We start from the raw sequence: 12,426 nt of genomic DNA on the forward strand, positions 1-12,426 counted from the left end.
TGAGGGGGTGTACAAGATGATTACCACAAGGTGCAAACATTGTCATCATTAATCTTTTAGGCAAAGTATATGTAATTCCACCTGCTCCCTTCATTTTTTTTCTTCTTTTTTCTGTTAGTGAATAAGTGGATTCCTTTATGCTACTTAGGCCAAGTCTGGATACATCATACAGTTCCGACTCTCTATTCTGGGTCAGAATTAAATGCTGCGCACAGGGAAAGACATGTGGGCTAAATTCATTATGGCCTCCAGTTCTAGAATCTCCTATTCTTGAATATTCCAAGAAGGGATTAAGAGCGAAAAACTCACTTTGGAGTTAGATGATCATGTTTCCCCATCTCAGTGTGGGGCTCACAGGCACAGTACCTTCTCATGGTCAGAGCCCGACATGAGTAAGTTATTATACGATTCTTGTGCAACAGACATGATTCTCGAACTCTGAGATTTCCTGCCAGAAATATAGTTATATTTTCCTCGACATGGACAAAGTATACAGTTTGGACATCACAAAGATTCCACTTCATGCATAATGCCAGACGGGTACAACTCATAATTTGAATTGTGCAAGTAACATGCAATTTCAATAATAGATTTGAGCAAGGATTGAGAATTCTCAGAATTAGTATTGTAACTAAACGTGAGCTAGAATGTTATTGATTTCACATGTTCTCTTGCTGGATAGGGTGATGGTTTGATGCTTTGCTATTTTGAAACAAGTTATCTTCCTTTGCATACGTACAAGCTGCTTGAATTCATGATCTGATTCCTCTGTCAGTTATTAATTCTGAAACAATATAACTGAAACAATATAACTAATACTGAACAGGCAGGTCTAACGGCAGCTGATGTCGAAATAGCTGATTGGTTGCGGAGAAACTATTCAAACAAGAGTATTACTCTTGCTGTGAACAAGTGTGAATCTCCACGGAAGGGAATCATTCAGGCGTCAGAATTTTGGTCTTTGGGGTGAGTTCTTTCCTTTCATTTGTTGATTTTTTTTAAATACATTCAAATTGATTGGGGAAAAAAAGCATGGCTGCTTAATATTACTATTGGGGTTGCTTATGCATTTTTTTTGGTTGATCAAGTACATGATATTTTATTTTTGGGAGAATTGCTGATGCCCTCACATACTATAGCTTAATTACATATCAAACCCTGCACCTTATGAAATTACTATCGCCCTCCTCTCTTCAAGCGGTGTTAAGAGATTCTTAGTTCTCAGTGCAAAACTTCCATTTTACCCTTCATTTATAAACATGTTTTTAACAGGTTTTAAGAGATGGGTACTCTCTTCCACCGTCTTCTTCATCAAACCCTTTTCTCTTGTCCTTGTCTTTACAACCTTAGATCCCTAAATTCATGGGGAATTGCTTGTGGTTGAACCCAGTGAACCTCAATTCCTAAAAGAGATTCTTTATATTGCCTATTCCATGCGTAAGCATTAGGCTTCTCATTTTTACAGAGCCAAGCACCCTATTTACACACTAAATTAAAACCGAGATGTTTTTCCCGTATTTCCCCCCCAGAAGTTAGGAACTTTGAAATCTAGGCATTAGTATTCCAATCAGGTGAGCTAAAAAATACCAAACAGATCAGTCAAACTTAGAGTGGAAACCGGCTGAGATTTTAACTGAACTGTTAATTAGTAATTTTGACCAAGAAAAGAACTGCTAATCGGCAGCAGCAATGAATCTCTATATAATAAATGTCAACAGAGACAAACCGGGAACTCTGGAGAAAGATAAAACTAAACATACTGAAATTTGCTCCATATAGTCAACGATAGGCATCTTATTATCTTCCACCACGCATGTCTGATATCTACTGCATATTGATTTCCAAGGGAAATAAAATTCTAACAGATCTGCAATCAATCAAGATTCTTTAATTCGAAGGGCCTAACAACATGGATCGGAGATTTATGGAGTACATTTGGTTCATATATTGCTGAGATCTACAAATCCACAACACGCATAATATAGGAGAGAAAAGACAGGTTTTGAGCTTCAACCAAATTAAGCTGCCGTGGCTTTCCGGGGGGATTTGGTGGCCTTAGAAGGTGACTTTGGCTTCTTGCTAGCAGCCTTCTTGGTCTTTTTGGGCAATAGTATAGGGTTAATGTTTGAAACAGCACCTCCACGGGCAATCGTTACACCTGCTAGAAGCTTCCCAAGCTCCATTCCTCACTGCTAACAGAACATGTCTTGTTGTAATTCTGTTCTTCTTGTTGTCCCTGGTGGCATTTCTGGCCATCTACAAAACCTAAATTCACCATTGAAAACCCATATTATAGTGAAGGATTCCTAGAAAACTTTAAGGATTAGTAATCCTTTTTAGAAATCCAATGAATTCGGTCTTATAAATACGCAAGGAGAGTAATCAAAAAGAAAGAAGATGAGTTCTTCTTTCTTTTATCACTTAGGAGCCATGCATAATCACCAATCAAGAAGAGCATTAACAAGTTATCTGAAAAGAGGTAAATTATACAAGTTGACTTTGATCTCGCACTTGGGAAGTTGGAATGAGCAAGGAGCAGAAAAAACACTTCTTCCCAACAAAAGGAAAAAAAGGTCAAGTTTCTTGAGTTTTGATCTTCCAAAGAACAGCAGAATGTGTTGAGGCGTTCTCCAGGTGTTGCTGTAGCCAGAGCCATGGAAGGGAGGGGGCGTGAGATGGGAGAGAATTACGTGTTTTAGGAAAGGGTAGTTCTAAGTAACCAAAGTGTAAATAAGTAACTACACATCTCTCGGTTAGTTTTTTTTTTTTTTTTTTTTTTTTTTTTTTTTTTTTTTTTTGGGGGGGGGGGTTGAAAACTGTAAAGATGACACATCATCAGTTAGCAAATGTAGTTAAATGGCAAGGAGGCAATAGTAAATTCAGGCGGTGTCAAAAGTTTGATTAGTAATTGAAAAAAGTATAGGGGATAAAGTTGTATTTAAGCATAGTTAGGGGGCATTAGTAATTATCTCTATATTTTCCATCCAGTGTGGATCCGTAAGTGTGCTTATGTGAATGCTTTTCATCATTTTTTATGATTAAACATGATGTGAAGTATATGTCCTTACATTATTTTGAGCCCTTATATAGGTACACATTAAGTTTTAAATGGTCCTGGTGAGTTAAAAAAGACGAAGTTTATTTTTGTGTCTTGTGAAGGTTACCTAATTTGCAAGACAAAAGTGGATGTATTGATGTAGATAGAACTTTGGAATCAATATGTTTCAAACACAGACCACCACATTAGTTAGGATCAAGTTTCTTTTCTTGGGTAACCTTTCATCATGTTCTTATACTTATGTTCCTCCTTTACCACCGCCCAATTTCTTTCTTATCTCAGAAAGATAGTTGTCAAGGTGCTAAGGGAACCGAGGCATTGGAGAAGGGTAAGATGTGAGCAATTTGGTGAGGAAGGTGGCCAAGGCACCCACCTAGGCGACCAAAGCTTCTAGGCCAACCAAAGCACTTGGACAGGTAGGTGATGCTAGCAGTGTTAAGAAATATGAATTACTTTGTACAACGGTTTTGGTTGGACGGCTGATGGGACTCCAATATTGAGGGGCACACGCCATAGGGGTAGAATGTAAGGAGTTGTCAGGGATCAATTCCAATATTAGGAAGTAGTTTTTAAGAGTGTTTTTTAGTTTGTTTTGGGGGCCCTGGGGCTATATTAAGTGGAAAAGAGGGACTATGAAAGGGGAAATGGTTTACTGTGTTGTTTGGGGGCAAGCTTGCTTGCAAAAAGGGGAAGACCCTTGGGGCATTTTGAAAAGTGTATTCTAGTCTTGGCAGTCTTGTAATGGAGTTCAATTACTGAATTTAAATAGTTTGAATGTTGTGTGAACGATCGAATGAATCCATTTAGAGCTTAATCAACGGGCAGAGACATGCAGACAGGATTGTCCATGTAGTTCGGTTAGGGGAGAGAGGAAGAATGGCTTACAAGGACCACCAGACCGAATATGAGCAGCGTTTGGGTGGCTCTCTGACACTTGGAAGGAGAAGCCTTGTGAGTAGCTCTACAAGAAGAACTAGTTGGTGCTTGATTGGGCTAGCTTCAAGGAGGCCCCACAAACTGAGTTCGCTGATAGAAAGGAAACACATTTGAGTGTGGGGTTGGACAATCACTGTTAGGGCCTTAGGATGATGCCATGTGGAGGAGAGAGAATATTAGGGTTAGTTGAGTGGTAATAAATAGAAGGGAGAATTGAGTAGAGAGGGTATCGAATGTTTTATGAGAGAGTCTTGGGCAGCTGTAGGCTGAGGGAACACCTTTGGGTGTGGGGGTGACTGGCACCATTAAAACCAGTTTATCAGTGTTAATTTCTTGCATTTTTGTATTGATTTTGGGAAGTGATAATAGGTATCTATCAACTGGTATCAGAGCATTCACGATTCCAAGGAGGTGAAATGGTTTTATCACTGTTTTCTGGTGATGGAAAGGAGTAAGAGTGGTTAATAGAAGTCGAGCAATTTTGTTGTCAACATCAGATTAAACACGAACATTGGCTCGCAATAGCTCTCGAAAATTTGGTTGGGGATGCGTTTGATTGGATTTATCAGAAGACATGGTCGGAATTCAACTGGACAATCTTTAACGAAGGCCTGAAAATCGAATTCGATGGCGGGACAGAGGCAGAAGCGAGATCAACTTTGATGAGTTTCCGTAGTGGAATTGCGACCAAGGTGAAGGAGAACGATTCGTAAAACCACCCTGTACAGTTGAAAGCCAAGGTGGTGGGGGTTGCAACCGGCGTGGATGAGTATCATCGAGCATGGAGAAGAAAGAAGAAGAGCGGGAGAAGTTTAGGTAGCGATGCCTACCGGATTAAAGATGCAGCAGCGAGAAATCATGCTGAGATTCAATGGAAGCCAGAGGCAATCGGTGTAAAACTCCCTACGGCGACTGAGGTTCCTGTTTGCAGAAAATGGGGAAGACGACGATGGTGTTTGAGGAATTTTAGGGTTGGTTTGAACCAACTCAAACCGGTTTATCGGTTCAGTTCGAGCTCAAAAAACCTGGAACCTCTTAAGCCCAGGTGGACCAATTACAACGACTGGATCGCTAGACCCCCAAAGAAACCCCCTTGGGTCGAGCCCACTCCATTAAACCCAACCCATCTTATTTCATCAACCAAATATCCAACCCATATTCCTTAATCCACCATTTTAAGTGCTTGGGCCTAACCCATAAAAGACCCACTATGGGTCCAACCTATTTCCTTAACCCAAAGCCCAATCCAGCCCAATAAACCAACGCCCAACCCATTTCTTTTAACCCTTGGTTTTAAATATTTGAACCCCATCCCTTTTCCCCATCACTCATGGGCCTGGCCCATTTCATATACCCAAAACCCAAGCCTTCTCAGCATTACCTTAAACCCAAATAACTCAACCGGATCAAGACCCAAACCCAAACCCAGCCTGAACCAAGAACTTACCAGAAAATGGTCCAACCGAACTAACAAGTTCGGGAACCATCATCTTCAACCTTGCTGAATCGAGACGGACAGTAGGCGGCGGCAATGGATGTGCAGCTTTGCGATGGGTGTTAGTTTCGCTGCTGGCGACAGCGATTTCAAGACCGAGTGGGTGCGATTTGCTCCAACGACACTTGCACTGGAATTTTGGCCAAAGAAAACCATTGCTTGGCAACGTTCCCTCACTTTTTCGCTGCAAGTTTTTCGCGATGTGCGTGGTGACCTATGCTCCATCACTACCTGTACCATGAAATCGACAACCGCAATAGCTCACCTTGACGCTGATTTTCAGACAGATATAAGTGTCGCTTCTTGGTCTTCTCTACGACCCCACTTTGGTAACGGCAGTTTTGCACCTCTTGGGCTTTCATCTACCCTCTTTGGTGTTTGACGTTGACTGGCATAATGTTCGAGAGGAACTGCAATGTTGCAACTCTGATTTTTTCTTTTGAGGAGTCTGATTTTTTCCTTTGAGGCGTCCTTGAAGCTGTGCAATAGAGAGGCATCGAGTATTGCACGCCATTGGTCAAATGCATCCTTGGAAATGGGCCTGCTGTTGGATCTTAGAGAATGATGCTGAAATGGCCTGACGGTGGGGCAAGCATGTGCAGACTAAGCTTCAAAATTTCCATCACCTTAAGGACAAGGTGATTTTCGTGGGGCCGGTAGTGTTAGGGCCCTAGGATGATGCCATGTGGAGGAGAGAGAGTATTAGGGTTAGTTGAGTGGTAATAAATAGAGGGAGAATTGAGTAGAGAGGGTATCAAATGTTTTATGAGAGAGTCTAGGGCAGCCGTAGGCTGACGGAACACCTTTGGGTGTGGGGGTGACTGGCACCATTAAAACCAATTTATCAGTGTTAATTTCTTGCATTTTTGTATTGATTTTGGGAAGTGATAGTAGGGTTTTATCAACCACCTTATTGACATAAAGGTTAGTGTGTGCGAATCATAAGAAAGAGCTGTGATGTTGAAAGGAAGAAGGCCTGGGTTGGTCTTTGGATGGGATTGAGGGGTTGCGAGTGTCGATCCTTGCCGAATGTGGAGAAGAAAGAAGAAAAGAGGCTCGAGTGTGGACACCCATCATATTGGAGTCTGAAGATGCAACAATAGATCCTGAGGTTGAATAAAAAAGTTGTGAAGGGAAGAAGAGGAGTCGAAGGAGGCCTGGGGCAATCAGTGGAGAACTACAGGGGGTAGCTAGGTGGCTCCTCGTTAAACTTTGAGAAAGATTGAGGAGGCATGGTTACTCGAACCCTAAAAGCCAAATTGCCAAAAGCTAAGTTTTTTCAGGCCTTCAGGCCGAAACTAAGCCCGTTTCACTTGAAAATCAAGGCCCATCAAATGAAAAACTTAGCCCACTCAAAAAAGAATCGTAAATGGGCTCTAAAGCAAAAGGCCAGGCCCTCTAGCATTGGTTTAATGCCCATGCAAACAAGGACCCAAAAATTAGATGATTCAATTGTTAAACATTTTTAAGAGGGGTACTTTTGTCAATCCTTTATTCCTTCTTCTTCTTCTTCCTTCATCACTGTTGCGAACTAGGGCCACTAGGTGCTACTTGCAAAGGGGAGGGGGTGTGCTCGATTTTGATAGTGACAGTATTCTACCTAGCCCTTGAAGACAACCTTGGAGGAATGATTTGTAACGGCGATTTACCTATGGCTTCCATTCACCGGTAAACATTTGGGATCTTTTTTAATACCGGACTTTAAGTGGACTTGGCTTTTGGAAGCTTTCGAGATTCTAAGCTCAACAATCGTATCAAAGGAGAGGATCTCAATAGTAGCGTGCAGATGTTGATTCGTGCTATTAGGATGGTTATAAAGCAAGAAATGCTTGATAACCCTTTTAGATATGCCAAAAACTACTAGCCGAACTGCTTCTTCCAAAAACTTGACACATGAAGGCGACAACGACTTCCCCAAGGCTTGTCATAAAGGCCAAAGGGGGTATAATTTTGTCATTCATTTGATCTAGGAGAAGGTGATGGAGTAACCAACCATGCTTCAAGGGGGAGAGTTAAGACCATAAGAGCTGGACGGACTTCAGGGGATGCTATCTTTGTTTAACAACAATCTAAATGAGATTTTAGCGGATGGATGGTATTAGGAAAGATGATCTAGGCCATTTCATTGGTTGCATACCGAATGGAGAAACATGGTGCTGTCAACCCAAATGCCACATATTTGTTCATTGGAGGCATGAAAACATTGCATCTTGGGTACAATAACAACATTTGATCGCATTGAGGATTGCAGAGATTTTAATGGCTGAATTGGCGTGACTTTGCAGCCAATATGTGAAGATTTAATTACATCTTCTATGTTCGTAGTCATTTCCGTAGTTAGTATTGTAAGCTTTTGTAATGGTTGATTCTTTGAAAATTTTGTCTGAGGAAGGTATGCCCTTCCAAATTACAAGCATCAAGTTAAAAAGAGCCAAAAATTATTTTCTTTGAGCAAAAGGCAATTTATGTGTTTATTTATGCCCAAGGAAAATCAAAGTACTTGAAGGAAGATTCTCCTGAGGTCGATTTGAAGGATACAACCACTGTTTCTGCACATGAAACGTGGACTCGTGAAGATGCTATAGCAAAGGTATGGATTTGGAATAACGTTGATTCCTCTATTGCAAATAACTTCATGTTTTATGACACATCTAAACAGATATGGGAGGACTTGCGTGATGCCTTTGGTGAAGAGAAAAAATATTTTACGAGTTTATGATCTTATTGAATGTTCAATTACTCATTGAATGGTCAGTCGTTGATGAATTATTATAATGGATTTAAAGGATTAGGTGAAGAAATGCAACAACATCAGCCCCTTACTACAAATCTGGAAACTTTAAAGACAAAACAGGCTGAATTCTATGTTTCAAAATTATTGGTTGGTTTGGATCCAAAATTTTTGATAGGTAAAGTCAAATTTTGACATCTGAAACTGTACCTGCCTTGAGTGATGCTTTCTACAGCTTATTACGAATTAGTGGACAAAAGAGTACGCAAGGAAGCAAGGAGAATTCAATAATGGTTGCATGTCGTGGCCATGGCTCTTATACCTCACGTGGATGAGGCAATGGTCGAGCAAGAGGAAGGGGAGGAGGTTGAACTTCCCTTCCAAATTTATCCAAAGGAAATCGAGTGTGCTCTTATTGTGGCAAGCAAAATCATATAGAAAAAATTGCTGGGAGAAGCTTGGCTGACCGGAGTTGGCAGAAAACTGTGTTAATATGACAACATTTACTGGAGAGAATACCAATGACAACTCATCTGTATTTGCTTTGGTGGCGTCTACAAATTCCTCATCTCCTAGTGTTGACCTCAATCAAATCCTAAAGCGCCTACAACTGTTAGAGCAGAGTCAAGATACATCCACCACTAGTCTTGCCCAAACAGGTATATTTACTAAGTCTTATGCTTTGGTTTTTTAGTTTGTAGACTTTGGGGCATCTAGACATATGACAGGTATGTTATCCATGTTTTCAAATTTTTCTAAGTTTCCTAACCCTACTTCTATTGTTATGGTTAATAGTGAAAAGTCTTCCGTTGTCGGTAATGGGAGTGTATCCCTTTACCAAATTTGAACATTTCCTCTGTTTTAGTTGTTCCACAATTTGTAGTAAATCTTATTTCTATCATTCATATTTCTAAAGCGTTAGATTGTCTTGTGTTGTTTTTTCTGTCTTTTTTTTTTTTTTTTTGAATTTTAGGGTCTTCGGACTAGGAGGATTGGTGGAGGAATTGAGAAAGATGGACTGTACAATCTGTCCAATTTTAACACTTCCTCTGCAAAGACTTACATTGTTACCATTGGACTGGCACTATCGTTTGGGACATCTTTCTCCTAGTAGGCTTAGGTTGGTTGTTTTTGATTGTAAGGATGTTAAGTCAATAAAGTGTGAGGCACGTGAGTTGGTAAGCATCATAGGACAAGTTTTCTTGCTAGAACTCAACTGAGAAGTATGACTTTATTTGCTTTAGTACATTTGGATGTTTGGGAACCCTGTTGTATCCTTAATCGTTTTGGTTTCCCGTATTTTGTCATTTTTGTAAATGAATTTTCCAGAATTACCTGGTTATTTTTAATAAAGGATTGAAGTGAAGTTTTGAAAATAATTGCAGATTTTTTTGTTGAAATTTCTACTCAATTTAATAAATTTGTTAAATTTTTTTTCGTACGGATAACGCTTTGGAGTACGTGCAAAATGCGATTTTTGATATATGTTCTTCTTAAGGCATTCTTCATCAATCTAGTTGCTTATACACACCACACCAAAATGGTCTAGCCGAGCGAAAACATAAGTACTTGTTATAAGTAGCAATGTCCCTTGTGTTCCATGAGTGTCCTTAAGCAATATTGGTGTGATGCTGGCCTTACATCTTGTACCTTAGTAAATCGAATGCCATCTTCAATGGTAAGATGAAATACCCTTTCGAGTCGTGTGTCCAGACTTACCTCTATTTTCTGTCTCACTTAAAGTTTTTGGCTGTGTATGTTATGTGCATGTTTTACCCCAACCTAAGGATAAATTTTCAGCCAAAGCTCATAAGTGCATTTTTTAGGTTATTCTCGATACCGAAAAGGATACAAAGTTTTTTACCCGTTGATCAAACATCAATTCACTATAGCGGATGTTACGTTCTTTGAAGATATGCCATATTATGACTCTAATTAGTTTTCTGAAGATGATAGGTTTGACCCCCTTACCTGTGGTTGTACCGTTTCCTTTTGAGATTCCTGAGGTAGAATCAGATTGTGAAACTCCTGAAGTACCCATTGTACTTCCTAGGCCAGACAAGGTGCCAGTTCAGTTTCCACCAGTGCATGTCTATTATCGGCGGAAGAGACAAAAACAGTTAGATGGTACAACAGTCGATATCACTTCTTCTATAGATCCTCCTCCATTGTTTGATAATTCTGAAGATCTTCCCATTCCTTTGAGCAAAGGTAAACATTTTTGTTCGCAACGTTCTATTGTAGTGTACCTTATTTCTCATTATATTACTACTCTTCACTTCCCGGTTCAATAACGTATCCTTACCACATCTCTGTCTTCTATTCCTATTCCATCTACATACTCTGAGGCTCTCTCTAATCTGGGTTGGAAAGCTGTTATGGAGTCTGAAATTGAGGCTCTACACTTTGGATACTTGGACTTTTGTGGATTTGTCTCTAGGTAAGGATTTCGTGAAATGTCGTTGGGTATTTGTGATTAAGTCTTAAGTCTAATGGATTTGTAGAGCGCCTCAAAGTGCGGCTGGTTGCCAAGGGGTATACTCAAACTTATGGGGTGGATTTTTTTGAAACTTTCTCCCCTGTAGCTCGTTTGAATTTTGTGCATATTTTGTTGTCTTTGGCGGCTAATTTAGAATGGCCTCTTCATCAGTTAGATGTCAAAAATGCTTTTTGCATAGAGAATTGGCTGAAGAAGTGTATATGGAGCTACCTCTTGGGTTTGTTGCTGAGAGGGGGAATTCTACTAAAGTGTGTCGACTTCACAAGTCCATCTATGGGTTGAAATAGTCGCCAAGAGGATGGTTTGAAAAGTTTAGTTCAGTACTATCTGAAGTGGGATTTTCCTAGTGTTATTCAAATCATTCTGTCTTTGTAAGAAAGATTTGTAATCTTAATTTTTTATATAGATGACATATGGTTTCTGGAAGTGATAATGTAGGCATTGATGAGGTAAAGATTTTCCCCCCCTTTTTTGAGTACAAGATTCCAAACCAAGGATTAGGGGCATTTGCAATATTTTCTCAGTGTTGAAATTCTTCGAAGCAATCAACCTTTGTCAGCAAAAGTATGTATTGGACTTGCTAACTGAAACTGGAATGCTTGGGTGTAAACATGTTGACACACCCATGGACCCTCATCTCAAACTCACCAAGGATGATGGAGAGTATTTGGCGAATCACCTGAGGTATAGATGGTCGGTAGGAAGATTTATATATCTTACTATGACTTGTCCAGACTTGTCATATGCTGTAGGTGTTGTTAGCCTGTTCATGCAATCACCTAAGAAGCCTCATTGGGATGTTGTGGTGCGTATTTTACAGTATTTGAAGAAGGCTCCAAGAAAAGGGTTTGTGTACAAGAGAAATGCTCGCCTAAAGTTGTGCACATATTCAGATGTAGATTGGGCAAGCACGAGATGATCGGAGATCAACTTTTGGTTGTTGTACTTTCCTTGGGAGAAATTTGGTCACTTGGAGGAGTAAGAAGCAAATTACAATGGCTCGATCTAGTGTTGAGGCAAAGTATCGTGCTATGGCTCACACGGTGTCAGAAAATTTTTGGGTCAAGTTCTTCTTGAAAGAAGTTGGGATTGAGGTTGAAGAGCCAGTTTGAATGTTTTGTGATAATCAAGCAACGATCTACATTGCCAGTGAAATTGTATTTCATGGGAGGACCAAACATGTGGAGGTGGATTTGCAATTTGTGTGGGACGCAGTCATGCAAGGAGTTGTAGCTATGCCGTATGTTTCTTCTCCCGAACAGGTTGGAGATATCTTCATTGAATCTTTACCTGGTCCAGCCTTTGTAGAAAGATGTCGCAAGCTGGGAATTGATGATCAATACTCTCCAGCTTGAGAGGGGGGGGGGTTGTTGCAATAGTCAGGTAGTAGCTTGGGGAACAAATCATGGTGGTTTGAAGTTCTAGAAACAGAATTGTGGAGCTTCAGAGTGCAAGCTGTCACCAAAATAGAAAGTACTAACTTGGAGAAAAAGTTGTTACAAAATTAAAAGTTTAGGTGTTCTACCAAATTAGAAAGTAGTTTTCTGATACGTTGTATTTCCTTTGTTAGATTAGTTTTAGAATCTTAGAAAGTTGGTGTCTATTTTTGGAATTTATTTAGAATTTGAAAGTTGGATTATAGGCTTATAGCTGTACTTTTCAACTATAAATAAAGGCGTTAGAGGCAGAGAAACGATACTACTGCA

General features: G+C 40.0%; 1 protein-coding gene across 2 annotated transcripts in view; it reads left to right on the forward strand.

Annotated features, from left to right (window-relative positions):
* The window catches only part of EMB2738 (GTP-binding family protein), an 83,453-nt gene that overhangs the window by 12,899 nt on the left and 58,128 nt on the right, over positions 1 to 12,426 (forward strand). For both annotated transcript variants that reach the window (XM_089148995.1, XM_089148994.1), the window contains exon 5: positions 827 to 966. In XM_089148995.1, coding sequence (XP_089005121.1) covers positions 827 to 966 — 140 coding nt within the window. The remainder of the gene's footprint in view (positions 1 to 826; positions 967 to 12,426) is intronic.

Source organism: Hakea prostrata, chromosome 3 (genome assembly GCF_041222555.1).
Source record: "Hakea prostrata isolate BN-2017 chromosome 3, UWA_Hpros_2, whole genome shotgun sequence".
In the NCBI taxonomy this organism is placed as follows: domain Eukaryota; kingdom Viridiplantae; phylum Streptophyta; class Magnoliopsida; order Proteales; family Proteaceae; genus Hakea; species Hakea prostrata.